At 33.7% G+C, this 14,644-nt stretch overlaps 1 protein-coding gene across 1 annotated transcript; it reads right to left on the reverse strand.

Annotated features, from left to right (window-relative positions):
• LOC109715413 (AAA-ATPase ASD, mitochondrial-like) lies at window positions 12,396-13,986 on the reverse strand. Its single transcript, XM_020240391.1, has 2 exons — window positions 13,590-13,986; window positions 12,396-13,434 (listed from the first exon to the last, which is right to left on the reverse strand). The coding sequence occupies exons 1-2, from the start codon at window positions 13,979-13,981 to the stop codon at window positions 12,396-12,398; spliced, it is 1,431 nt and encodes a 476-aa protein (XP_020095980.1). The 5' UTR covers window positions 13,982-13,986.

The following is a 14,644-nucleotide window of genomic DNA, read 5'->3' on the forward strand; positions in this document are numbered from 1 at the left end:
GGATATTTGAGTTTTATTTTATTTATGACTGTTGATTGGTGGACTCTGCATGTATATAATATATATGGCGAAATTCCTATATATATGATCTGTTATTTGAAAACAGACTTTCGAACTTGCAAAAAGAGATACTGTATTTGGATAACAAGAGTAATTAATGACTTTTGCAACAAAATATTTTATTTTCTTTCTTAAAAAAAAAAAATCTAACAAAAATGTTCAACTTTTGGAACCCTAAAAACTCTCATCTTCTTTTAAACATCATCTGGGATTAATCGTGGAGTAACGCGGAATGCACCGAAGTACTTTACCATTAGGGTGCGTTTGGTTTACACTATGAAAGATTACTAGCAATAAAAAGATGTCCGAGATTCTTATTCCTATTCATCCTATTACTAAGAATGTGTTATTCCTGTGTTTGGTTTGCACGGTTATATTATTTAGTCATATTATTTAAGCTTACAAAAAATATACAACTAATTTATTTATTTCTTTAATTAATTTTAGATAATGCCACCAAAAATATCAACATCTTTTTAGAAAAAGGGAGAGAGAGAACATAGGTTAGAGAGAGAGAGCATAATTAAAGAAATAAGAAGAGAAATAGAGTTGAGATTAGAGGGAGTGAGAGAGTTGAGATTTTAGAAAAAGAGGGGAAAAGAGAGCTTAGTTTAGAGAGAGAAAAAGAGTTGAAGTTTAGAGAGAAAAAATAGGTTTAGAGAGAGATATGAGGTTAGAGTGTAAAGAAAAATAATACCAACTAGCCGGCGGCGGATAGAGAGAAAGAAAGAGATTAGACATATTATGATTATCCCAATCCATTAATATGATGATACTCACCCTCCCTCAAGGGAATGAAATTAGTACTTTGGGATTAATCTTATTCCCAAGTAAATCTAATATTACCAACTAGATTAATTAGTGCGTTTAGCCAAACACCGTCATATTTTGTTATTCCTTTTGGATTATTAGGAATCTTAAAAAGATAGCGCGAACCAAACGCACCCTTAGAGTTACGGAGTTTGATCGAATATTATATTATTACTTTGATGATCTTTCTTGTATGCCTGAATGAGAGCCAGTTCATGGTTTAGCATTTTAGAATCAATTTTCTATCATGTGCTATATATCTTCAAAATATATATGAAGAGCTATAGTAATCATCATCAGCCATTTGTGTAAAATGTGTCGTCTAAACTTCTTGAAGAAACTTTTCAATTATTATTATGTTTTAGATTACAAAAGCAAAAGCTGCAATGAGGATATTTCTGCTTCATCTAGACTTCAAAAGTTGAGGTATCTATACCATTCAAATTTTTAAAATTTGTAACTAATCATCTAGACTTATATATTATTAATTTAACATATGTGTTAATAACCAAATGGTCGAAAAATAATGAAAGACATGCGCTAGCAAAAATAAGTTTTTTTTGCTGCTAATTAAAAAATCACTCAAGTCGATAAAGTGACTGCAGTTATCATATTCAGTACGGTCAAATATTAATTTTTTTGCTATCCTCGTGCTTGTTTTTTAACAATCGTTCTCATCTTTTTTTCGTCTACGAAAGATTCTTTTTCCATTGCACTGGTATGTTGTGTGGGTAGGAGCGGAGCCATGTATAGACCCTAAAGGGCCATGGTCCCTCCTCAACTTTTCAATGTTTATTTTATAGCCTTTTGGTAGTTTATAAATTTTTAGTTAATTTTTAAAATATATGAGTCTATTTTGTAAAAAATTTTTAGTGCTAGTATAGAACTCTCTCTCTTCTTATGTATTTTATAGGTTATAGTGTATTTTGAAATAAGTCCTTTCAACTTCAAATATTTTATTTATACATTCTTAACTTTCTAATTATTTTTTATAAGCTAATTTATTTAACTAAATAAAATAGTATGCTAAATTTAATAGTTATGTTAGATATTAGTTATTGGTTGTTAATTATTTTATTAACAAAAATTTAAAAAATTAAATTCTAGCTAAATTACTATTAGATTTAGTAAAATTCTTAAGTTATTTGAATAGAATAATACAAATAAAAATAATTAGAAGTTAAGCGAGTGTAAATTAAAGAAATAAATCTAATATTTGTTAACATTAATTATCTAATCACTAAATTTTTTAATTAAAAATTTGAGTAGTTAAAATCTTATTTATCTGCTAAAATTTTTATTTGTACATATTTTGGCTCTCCTCGTGATTGAATTGTGATTTCGTCCCTATGTGTGGGTTTGAGGTGTGTTCTGTAACCTCACGGTAGGTCTCTTTCAGTTTTTTCTCTAACTCTTGCCCATTAATAATCTTTTTTAATGACATATAATCGAACAAAATTTGACCGCCGACTTCATCTGGATCAATAATGTGGGGGTTAATTAAGGACCACTTTTATCTTTCGGTGGTTTGGTCTTAATTGCATGCCTTAGCCCTCCACTATGGGACTCGAAAGAGTTTCTTAACAAAAGGATAAATATATCGTTTTCATCTTCCGCACCGCAGTACACGCACTTTGAGCGGCGAGTATGTGTACAGCAGCCAAAGTTGACTGCGAATGATATGGAAGGGTGGTAAATTGCTCTTTTGGTCCCAACTAGGGGTGGAAACGAGCCGAGCTCGAGCGAGCTTATGTCAGCTCAAATTCGGCTTGAAATTAATTTGGAGCCTAAATCTAGACTTAAGCTCAGCTTGAAATTAATTCGAGCCGAACTCGAGCGAGCCTAATTTCAAGTCGAGCCGAGCTCGAGCTCTAAACGAGCCGATTGAAATTCTCGACATTATATAATCAATAATTTAATTTTTATAGAATATTACCTACAATTTGATGCAACGTGTCCAATAGTTCAAAATACAACATAATTATAAGAAATATGAGCTAGGGTGACTTCCTGACTGGATGAGGGTCTGAGAGAGAGAGAGAGAGAGGAAAAAAAAGTAGGGATTTAAAAATTTAAATGTTATCATGTTTTAGGGTTATGTGTAACAGTGAAAGTCTGAAAGAGAGAGTGTGTTATGTAAATTTAGAGTTAGGCTCAATTGCACGGTTGTACTTATTGGGTTTATTTTATGGGCCAACAATACTGACCCAAATTAAATTAAAGCTTATATATAATTAAAATACATTATATATATATATATATAGAGTCCGGCTACTATACTTTTATGAGTATTGGCTCCTTTATACTCATAAATTTTCGACCCTTAGATTTATTCCATTAATTATTTTTATCCGTTAGATCATACTATTTAACCAACTACCCACTCAACCCTAGGGGACCACTATCATTCTAAGTGGGGACCACCATCATTCTAACCACACATCCCATCAATCAACGGTTAAAAATTTATGAGTACAAGGGGGTCTATACTCATAAGAGTATAGTAGCTCCAGTCTATATATATATATATATATATATATTTTCGAGATTTTCGAGCTTTTCGAGCCTAATTCGAACGAGCCGAATAATACTCAAGCTCGGCTTGAAATGAATTTCGAGCCTTTTATTTTGTTCAAGCTCGGCTCATTTAATTTCGAGTCGAGCTCGAGCGAGCCGAATATCGAGCCGAACACGAGTCGAACGCGAGTCGGCTCACTCGTTTGCCAGCCCTAGTCCCAACAGTTGATTAAGAAGGTGTTTGCTCTAGCTTCTCAGAAGTTATTCTGAGCCTAAAATTATTTTTGAACTCAGTAGAGCGCTTGGAAACGATATATAGAAAATCTAATTCTAGTTTTCAGAATCAGAAAACTGATTTTGAAGGCATCATAATTAGAAACAAAAAAATAATTGCTTCTTCAAAACTGATTTTGATTTTGAACTCAAATTCTAAATTTTTATTTTTATTTTAGATTCAAAATATAAATTTAATATAAAATTTAAATTTAGAAATTTTAAATTCTCAATTTTTTAAATTTAAAATTAAAAATCTAGATTTTAAATTTTAAATTTTAAATTTAAGTTTCAAATCTCAAATTTTAAATTTTAAAATTCATAGTTGTAGCAGTAATAAAAGTTGAGAATTAAAATATCATATATTTCATAGTTCGAGTCAGAAATTACAACTAATTAAAATTTTGAGAACTAAAATGTTGCATGCCTCATAGTTTGAGCAAAAATTGTAACGCATGAAAGTTTGAGAACTAACGTTTCACAAGTCTTATAATTTGAGGACCAAAGGCATTATTTACACTTTTTATATATTTTATTTTTATTCCAAATGAAGACAGAGTTGAGTATTGACCGATTTTGTTCAATTAACAATTTTATATGAAGAATTTCTCAAGAAAAAAAACAATTTTATATGAAGAAAGAATATGTTAAACTATCTATTATAAAATGACTAATAGTTAAAATTAAAAGTCGATTAATCATATTTTGAATATTCCAAAGGATTTCGAATGTGAAATTGATCGTTAATTAGACTATAAATATGGTGTTGAAGTTTGATATTAAAATCGAAGTAAAAATATATAAAATTTTTCTGAACTATGAATCAGTTTGAATCAGTTATTCAATTTTTCAAACTTTTATTTTTACCATCCAACCTTTCTATAAATTAAATTTGAGTCAGCCAATAATGTTTTGACTTCAAAATTTGAATGTATCGTTTAGTTTTACAAATTTAGTTAGTATACTTGTAATAACTGAGATATTTCATTTATTGATTAAACCCTTTTGTTTGACGATGTTCTTGTGTGTAATATAATTATAAGTGTACTCGTCAAATTTCAGGAGAAAACGAGTTAAAACGGAGAAGTTACGCGACCCGGAAGTTCGACTTAAGTGTATAGTAACTCCGGTTTTCCGGAGAGGCCGCGGAGTAGAGTGGACTTTCGACGCGTATCGGACTCCGAATATAGCCTTTCAATAGCTCGTTTTCAACCGCTCGACTATCCTGGACCCAATGGCACTGACGGAATCGGGTTCTGATGCACGGATTTCGAGAAAAAGGGGTTTAATGGCTTTTACATTTAGTTGCCTAATTAGGTGGTTTTTGGGTGGAGATTGCGAGGGCAGGTTTTGTCGCTAATCGGAGACCTTTTCAGACGAAACGAAATACTAGATTCGATGCCTCAGTCGTGCTGATCGCGCTGGCGCAATCCGTTCGGAAATCCGACGGACGGATCTTCGGGAATCGCGAAAAGTCCGCAAAGGGGCTGATTTGACAAAATGATTAAATCGCGAAGAAGCCCATCATTTTATGCGCCGTTTTGCGAGTTTTCGAACTCGGAGGGACGGTCGTGCAAGGTGCACCAACGGGTAGGGAGCTGGGTCGAAATTGATCAACTCCGGGGGTTTCTCCGCAATGTTACTCTATCTNACCCCAGCTCGCGCACCGCGCCAGCGCCCGACGCCCACCCTCATCCGCACTGTGCCCCCCGCCAACGCCCACGCCTCCGCCCCTTGCTGCCAGCAGTATAGAAACTGAGAATTCATATATATTTATTAATATAGATATAGATACTCACCTCACGAAGGTATCCGTGAGTTGCGGTGGATCAATTTTGTAAAAACAAATAAAACTAAAAAAAATAAAATAAAAGAACAAAAAAAATACAAATAAAAAAAAGTAAAGAAAGCAGGGGCTGTAGGAAAAACATAAGAATAAAAAAAAAGAGAAAAATCATAAAAATAATAAATTATATTAATAACAGCAGTAGAAGTCAAGAATTAAAATATTATATGCCTCATAATTCGAATAAGAAATTATAACTAATTAAAATATGAGCTCTAAATCATCACATGCCTTATAATTTGTGCTAAGAAAATATAATCTGATAAAATTCGAGAACTAAACTATCATGTATCTTCTAGTTTGAGGACCAAAAGCGTAGTTTATCTTTTTTATATTTTAAGTTTATTTCAGATGAAGACCGAGTTGTGTATCGATCAATTTTGTTCAATCATGAGTTTTATTTGAGAAAAAAATATGTTAAATTATCTAATAAATTTTAAAAATCTAATTGTTAAAATTAAAGTCAACCAATAATATATTGAATATTCTAAAATATTTTAAATGTAAAATTGATCGCTCATCAGACTATAAATATAGTATTGAGGTTTGATATTAAAATCAAGTAAAAATGTATAGAATATTTTTAAAATATAAACCATTTTGAATCAATTATTCAACATTTCAAAATTTTATTTTTATCATCCAATTTTTTTCTATACTTGATTTGAGTTAATCAATGATACTTTTACTTTAAAATTTGAATGTGTTATTTATCTTTACAAATTTAGTTTATATGCTTTATGCATTTTTTACAACTAAATTTATTAAAATAACTAATTAAATTAAATTTTATTAATTTTTTTAATTTTATTATATAATTTAATATGTAATTGATTAATATTACCAAACTAAAATTTAGTAGAGGAAGTGAAAAATTAAATAAAAAAATAATAAAAAAAAAGATTGGCCCCACCTCCACCCCCAGTACCCCAACGGCCGCCGCAGCCACGTGTTTTTCCAACTGTCGATTCATTATATGTAATACATATAGGGAAAACTTCAAAAACCCCCCCTGTGGTTTCATGCATTCTCACTTTACTACCCTGTGGTTTAAAACGTATCAATTTGCCCCCCTGTGGTTTCATTTTTATCTTTTCGGAAGCTTTTTCGTTAACATTTCGTTAAATTATATACAAAAAAACTTCAGATAACCATCTATATTTATCGAATATTCACTTTAGTATCCTTTAATTTTAACTTTGTCACTGATTTAAGAAAAAAATAATAATAAAATTGATAACAAAAAGAGAAAAACGAAACCACACGGAGGCAAATTGATACGTTTTAAACCACAGGGTACTAAAGTGAGAAAGCACGAAACCACAGGGGGGGTTTTTGAAGTTTTCCATAAATATTACGAGAGAGAAGCTGACGCATTACATATATGATTGCGAACATAGTGGAGGGAAGTGAAAAATTAAATAAGAGTAAAAAAACTTTGGCTAGCCCAGCATCTTTGCTGCCCGCGCACGTGTTTTTCTAACGGCCGGATTCATTATATCTAATCTAAATCTATAAAAACACGAGATGAGGACAGTACTTGATTTATTTTATATCTAAAAAGAATATACCAGATTCAGAGGTAATGCATGCCAATTCTTACATCTAATGGATATATATATAGATTTAGGTGGATATATGTATATATAGATAATATTTTTTTTGCTTATCAAGTTTTTAATCTTGGATGCAAATTATAGGTCAGAATGTATTTAGTCGGTTAGAGTTGAGTGGTCCCCTAGGTTGGGTGGTCCCCATAGTTATAGTATTTAATCCAAGGGGTTGAAATAATGAAAAGAGTTTGATCCAAAGGTAAAAAATGTGCCCAACAATTCAGGAATTTTAGCTACTACTTGTAGTCCCAGTCGTAACTCGTCTGTTCTCTCTTTATTCTCTCTCTCTCTCTCTTCCTTCTCTCTCTATCTCTTCTTATATTAATTATATATATATATATATATATATATATATATATATATATATGAGAGAGAGGTGTAATGCATGACGCAAGCACCGTGGAATAGTATGTTTTAATATTGCAACGGGGAAAAAGGTGAAATAAACTACTACTAAAAGTTATAATGCAAGAACCCTGAAATTAAGCGTTGGTCCAATTAGGCAGATCAGATTAGAGTAATTAAATCTATGAAGGGAATCTTAATTAAGATAACATGCCAAGAAGGAAAAAAAAAAAATGGAGTGACCTGCTCGATCTTCTGCTCAGTTATAGGCCATTTTCAAATATACCCTAAATTGAGATCACCAAATTTAATAACTCCAATCGCTTTTAAGGAAATAAGAGCAGAACCATTAAAGACTAATCACTGCTAAAGTCAATAAATTCGATAAAAGTTTATATGTATGAGATCTCAAAACAAAATGTTTGAAAGTTGAGAGGATTCAGTTCAAAAAATAAAAATAAAAAGTTTAGCAGTCTATTTCAAATTATCCTAGAGTTGAGGGGTCTCCATACATTTTAAAAAGTTACGGGCATTCAAAGGCTATCATTCTTCTATTTGTTAAATTAATTTTTTTTTTATTATATATAACTTATTTGAAGCTTTTTTAATCACTTGTATGAGAGGAGTAAAATTTATACTCTTTTTAAAATTTCCAAACGTTAAAGAGGCGGAGAACGAGAATGAAAGGGATATGTCATAGGTGTGAAAACAACTCTCCTCGTTAAAGGTAGCCTCTCCTTTATTTAATAATAAGATATATGCTAGTTCGCTGCATGTTAGATGCCATTAGTTTATTAGATGGCAAAATTCCAATTTTCCTTGTTGCCGACTATTTGTGGATAGCGCAACTAATTTAACTATCTTCGGAGTAGGTCTTGTACACTATTAGGAGGAGCACGAAAATGTCCATATTTTTAAACCGTTTTCGATGATGAAACTTTCGAATCGACGATCGGCTTCTTTAGACTTGATCTAGCGTATTTGAAGTATTTGCAAAATAAAATTTACGATTTTTCGATATTATTTAGCTAGCAATCGAAAAAGTTCAAAATCAACGGCTGAAAATAAAAATTTCGCAAAACTTGATGACATAACACTAGAATTTCTATCAAAATTTCATCTGATTTGAATATTTCTATACCGTTAAACTTACAAACGATATATATCAACCGTTAAAAATTGTTGATTTTGAACTCTTTCAGTCGCTAGACAAATGATATGAAAAAATCGTAAAATTTATTTTCTAAATATTTCAAATACGCTAGATCAAATCTAACGAAGCCGATTGTCGATTCGAAAACTCCATCAACGAAAACGGCTTAAAAGCACGGAGGCCTCCGAGCTCTAATAGCGCACAAAACCTACTCCTATATATCTTAGTGATAAAACCATCAATCACTTAAGCCAATGTAGAATCCTAATGTAATTCTATTTTAGTTCTAATATAATTTAATAATCAAAACTAATTAAACTCGAAATCAAAGTGAGCATTATCTCTTTACAAAAACACTACAACAGAATTAGGTTATAGGGACACATGTTTAGGACACTTTTGAGTAAGTGTCCCATTTATACTAAAACTTAAAAAAATATCTACTAATGCTTAAATATAAAGCCCAATCCAACCAAAAATAAAAGATTACTCTACTCAACCCACCACACCCAGTCCATTTGGCCCGATTACAAACAGAAAAGAAAAAAAAAAGAAGAAAAATCAATTGACATTTTTTCTTCTCTCTTCACTCAATCTACTGAAATTCTAGACGAAGAGTCATTCCTGTCGTCCTCCTCCGCCACCGCAGCCAACGAGATAGAGTTTCGACGGTTGCTAAATGCTTAAATAAGTGTTGGTAAATTAGCGGCACTCTTTTAGGTTATAGCGACACTCTTTAACTGTCACTATATACCTAGCGACCCCACATATAGCAACACTTTTTAAAAGTGTCGGTAATTTTAGCTAGCAGCACTTTTTTGACATGTACCTACACTTAAAAGTGTCGCTATAGACCGTTTTTGTTGTAGTGAAAGTTCATTTTAATTATATTTTTAATCTATTTTTTGATACATCATCATTATTATATATTTTTTTAAAATTCTAATTTCAATTGAGATCTCCATTATGAGAGTGTGATAATTAGTAAAAATATTCCTTGCTTTTCATTTTGGTGAAAACGTACAGAACTTATCTCAATATGGATCATTTCGAATTGATTGCCTAAACTTTCAATTTTTAATTTTATTATCTAAATTTTCAATTTGTTTAAGTTGATCGGTCAATAACACTTTGACTTCAAATCTAAGCTAGCTAATTACCTTAATAAATTTTATTTATAATTGCAAGAATTGTATAAAGTATACTAACTACATGCAAACATAAACGGCATAATCAAATTTTGAAGGTAAAGTGTTGTTGACTAATTTAAATTAAACAAACTAAAAAATTAGATAGTAAAATTAAAGTTTCAAAAAACTAAATAATCAACTCAAAATAATCGATAGATCAAATAAGTTCGGTGTGTTTTTTGGATTATTTCATACAGCTTGCTGTAAATATATTGAATAGTAAATATATCCCTACAAAGTTTAGATTTTCAGATTTATCGCTTAAAAGTCTTAACATTTTTTAAATATACCCCTACTGTTAATGTCTGTTAGAAAAATATAGCTAATCGTAGGTAAAATAATTAATGTTGGTTAGTGAGTTAGGTAAATTGACCTTTTAACCCCTATAATATTATAGGTTATTCTCCCAATCAAAACCCTAGTTGGATCAAAATTCTAGCACTGAAAACTCTTCTTAATTTCTTTTCTTCTTCCACTTCCTTTCTCTCTTTCATGTGAGTTTTGAACCCATAACTAGGATTTCTCTTTCTTCATTCATCCACGATGCGTCTTGCTTCGCCCATGTTGAGTACTGGGGAATCAACAGCCGATAAATAAAGAAGAAATAAGTGAGAGAGGAGGTAGGAAGAGCCTCCAACCATGGTGGATTAGATTAGTTTTTATAGAAGAAGATGATGACTATTGAGAATTTTTTGGAGACAATATTTTTGCACGATTATAACTGTTAGGACTTCTGGGCAAACATATCAGTGATGGCAAAAATGACTTGCTTTCTGTTAAAAAATAAAGAGTGAGCTAACGGTACGTAATAAATTAAAGGGGCATATATGAACATCACCAAATTTTTGAAAGGATAAATCCGAAAATTTGAACTTTGTAAGGATACATCTGCTATTCGATATATTTGCAAAAAATTGTATGAAATTATTATTTTTTTATTTCTTTCAATTTACTATGGGCGCGTTTGGTTCGAAGTCGGAATCGAAATCAGAATTGAAATCGAAATAAACCGGAATCGGAATGACTCATTACCTAATTCTGTTGGTTCGTCACCTGATTCGAAATCGGAATAAATCATTTCCATTGTCGGTGTTTGCTTCAGATAAATATAAAAAATATAATTAAATTAATATACTAACTTTATCTTTATAATATATTAATTTAAATTCAAATTGAAAATTAAATATTAAAAATTTACATCAAAATTTTGAAATAATGTCAAAATTTTAAATCTATTTTTTTTAAAAAAATTAAACTTTGAAGTTGAGTGGATAATTCAAAATATTAAAAACTAAATTTCGATTTATTTAAATTCAAAATTAAAATTACAATTTAAATTTAATTTGAATCCATAAATTTACTTTAAGTTTTAAATAAAATTTGAATAAAACTTTATATAAATTAAAATTTAGTTTAAATTTAAATTCATAAGTTAGATTCGAAATACTTGATTAAATTTTAATTTTTAATTCAAATTGAAATTAAAATTATATATTATAAATTTAATTTCTAAATTTAAACTCATATTTTAATTAAAAAAAGTTGAAAAATAAATTTATCCAAGTAAATATCTATTCGGTAAGGTGATTGGGAAATTTCCATTCCACTCGGGAATCGGAATCGGAATGAAACTCCTGCATACCAAACACTCATAAACGAATTCGTCCATTCCAATTCTGATTCTAGAATAAAAAAAGAAAAACGAACCAAACACGCCATATATATATATATATATATATATATATATATATATATATATATATATATATATATATATATATATGTAGAGATAGATAGAGAGAGAGAGAGAGAGAAGTAAAGAGAGTGGGTTAAGTTAAGTGAGTAGTGAGAAATTAACCCACATTGGAGAGGGTGGAATCAGGTAAATTGGTTTCCCAAATGGGCTGGTTTGATAACNTTAAGAAAATAATATAATTGATTTGTTAGCGATGATATGTTAAAAGTACAGTATAGTATAGTAAATTTTCAATCGTAAAGTTTTGAAAGCCCATTTTGGGGTCCTAAGTGTGTTTCGTTTGGATTACTTTTATCCTATTTTAATTATTGGTTCCGATGTACTTCCCGAAGTTAGCTCAATGAACCTTTTGGGCAAAGTCCAGCTAGGTTTAGCTGTTTTAATTTGTACTCCCTTTATCAAATAAGATATATTCCTGTTTAATAAAAAAAAAGAAAAGTATAGTAAACTTTCTCGTGCGGGTGAGAGTGTGCGCGAGCTGGCGAGGAGAGAGTGCCGGAGGTTCGGAAGGGGTAGAGAGAGAGAGAGAGTGCCGGAGGTTCGGAAGGGGTAGAGAGAGAGAGAGTGAGAGAGAGAAAGAGAGAGGCTGAGTGGGTTGGAGAGAGAGAGAGAGAGAGAGAGAGAGAAAGAGAGAGGCTGAGTGGGTTGGAGAGAGAGAGAGAGAGAGAGAGAGTGGCGTTGGGGAGTATGGGAGAAGAGAAGGAAAAAAAATTCTCTTTCCTAATTAATAAATAAATACTATTATTTTTTTTTTCTATTCTATGTAAATATAGTTGATTAGAAAATTTTCTTAAAAAAAATCTATATTAAAAATAATTTTTTCGCAATGAGATTAGATTTTGCATTCCTTCATAAAAGCACCACCACCACCATTTACCACTCCCTTCTGCATTTCCTCCTTTGCCGACTTCAGCACCCGCACGAGACCCTCTAGCCGCTCATCCACGCCCTTGTCCTCAGACTTCTGCATCAGGCTCTCCGCAACATCTGCCGGCGTGATCTTCACCTCCTCCAGCAATTCTTTAATCTGCCCAAAAATATCGTGCTCCTCCACGTCGGTGTAGTTCTTCGCCAGCACCTTGAACGCCTCGAAGCAGCAGTACGGCATCTCGATGTGTTTGTCCATCCTCCCCCGCCGTATCAGCGCCGGGTCGAGCTTCTCCACGTGGTTGGTCGTGAACACGATGATCCGCTCCTCGCCGCACGCCGACCACAGCCCGTCGATGAAGTTCAGCAGCCCCGACAGCGTGACATTGTTCTTCTCCCTATCTTCCATGCCCGACGGCAGCGACGGTGGCGCGTTTTTCTTGTCTTCAGTTTCTTTGTCGTCCGCGCTTTTCTTCTTCTTCGTCTTCCGGTCGCCGGTCAGGTCCAGCGAGCAGTCGATGTCCTCGATGACGATGATGGACTTGCCGGTCGTCTCGATGAAGAGCTTGCGCAGCTCGGTGTTGGACTTCACGGAGGTCAGCTCGAGGTCGTAGATGTTGTAGTCGAGGAAGTTGGCCATGGCGGCGATCATGGTCGACTTGCCGGTCCCGGGGGCCCCGTACAGCAGGTACCCGCGCTTCCACGCCTTCCCGATCTTGGCGTAGTAGTCCTTTCCATTGCGGAAGGCGATGAGGTCGTCGATGATCTCGCGCTTCTTAGCCAGGGGAATGGCGAGGGTGTCGAAGGTCGACGGGTGCTTGAAGGGGACGTGGTTCCAGTAGCTGCTCTCGATGTTGGTGAAGAGCTTGCGCTGGCGGTTGCTCGCCATCACCGCGCGGCCCTCCCGGAGGACGTGCGAGAGGTAGGAATTGATCACCAGCTCGCGGTGGCGCTTGTGGAAGCTCAGGTGGTAGTCCCGCCGCTCCTCCTGCGGGGCCTGATACCTGAAGCAACCGAAATTTTTGTTAAGACTATTTCTGAATCATTTTCTATTGGACGACAACAGACTATTTCTATGGACAAAAATTACTCCGTGAGAAAAGCATAAGATGTCGGAGAAAGTGGTTGTTTTTTTATATATAATAATTGTATTAATTACCAGGGTGAGCGGCTGGGTTGGACGGGGTGGGAGCGGGAGGACCACCAGACCCTGGCGCCTTGAAAGTCGTCGGTGAGCTCCTCGTTATCGCCCATGCTGAGGAGGAGGCGGTCGCTGTCCTTGCCGATCTCGGCCCGGAAATTGCGGGCGCGCTGCGAGCACGAGGCGGAGAGGTAGGCCTCGACGGCGCCGAAGGCCTCGCTGCGCTTCATGCGCTCGCCCACGAACTCCGGTATGGTGAAGTGAAGATACGGATCAAAGAAGGACAGTAGCTTGCGGCTGCACCAGGCGAAATAGAACCAGAGCTGATGAGGGAAGTACATCTTGAGCATCGACCACAGGAGCATGTAGCTCGCCAGGGACGAGCTCACCCAAGCCCAGTTCTCCACCATCTCTCTCTTTCTAAATCTCAGTTGCTTTTCCAACTCAGTGCTTGTGCATTTATAACTGTGGTTACGAAAAAAAAAAAAAGCATGTGACGACGCATCCGACGCATCCCGTGCGTCGGCCTGGTTGTCTGCTGAGTCGGATGCCTCCCCGTGCACGTCTCAAAAGATATTGTGGGGCTGCCTAAAAAACATAAAAAATAAAAAATAAAAACAAAACTTTTTTATTAATTGATAGCTAATAAAGCCAACAAATTTGACAACTAGAATAATTTAAAAAAGTAAATTATAAGTTAATAATATATTAATATGAAAAGATAAAATGAAAATATCTCTTTCACAATGAGGTAACTATAACATTTTCACTGGGTAGCGTGCTAACCTATCTCTAAAAAAAAAAAAAAAAAAAACATTTCCACTGTGGATTTAAGCGGACGAAGCAAAGTTTATGTAAAATTTCTTTTTGGGTTGGATGAAGCAAAGTTTATGTGAAATTTCATTTTGGGTTTTTTTTTAAGAACATAATTTGGCCAATTTGCATAAAAAATTCACAAATTTTGAACATTTGCAAAACTGGGCCGCATTTTTTGTTTTGCAGATTTGATCCGAATTTTTCACCAGCTGAAGAAAATGCCTCTCGTCTTTCTCCGTCTCACTCGTATTCGCTCA

The sequence above is a fragment of the Ananas comosus genome, linkage group 9 (assembly GCF_001540865.1).
Source record: "Ananas comosus cultivar F153 linkage group 9, ASM154086v1, whole genome shotgun sequence".
Lineage (NCBI taxonomy): Eukaryota > Viridiplantae > Streptophyta > Magnoliopsida > Poales > Bromeliaceae > Ananas > Ananas comosus.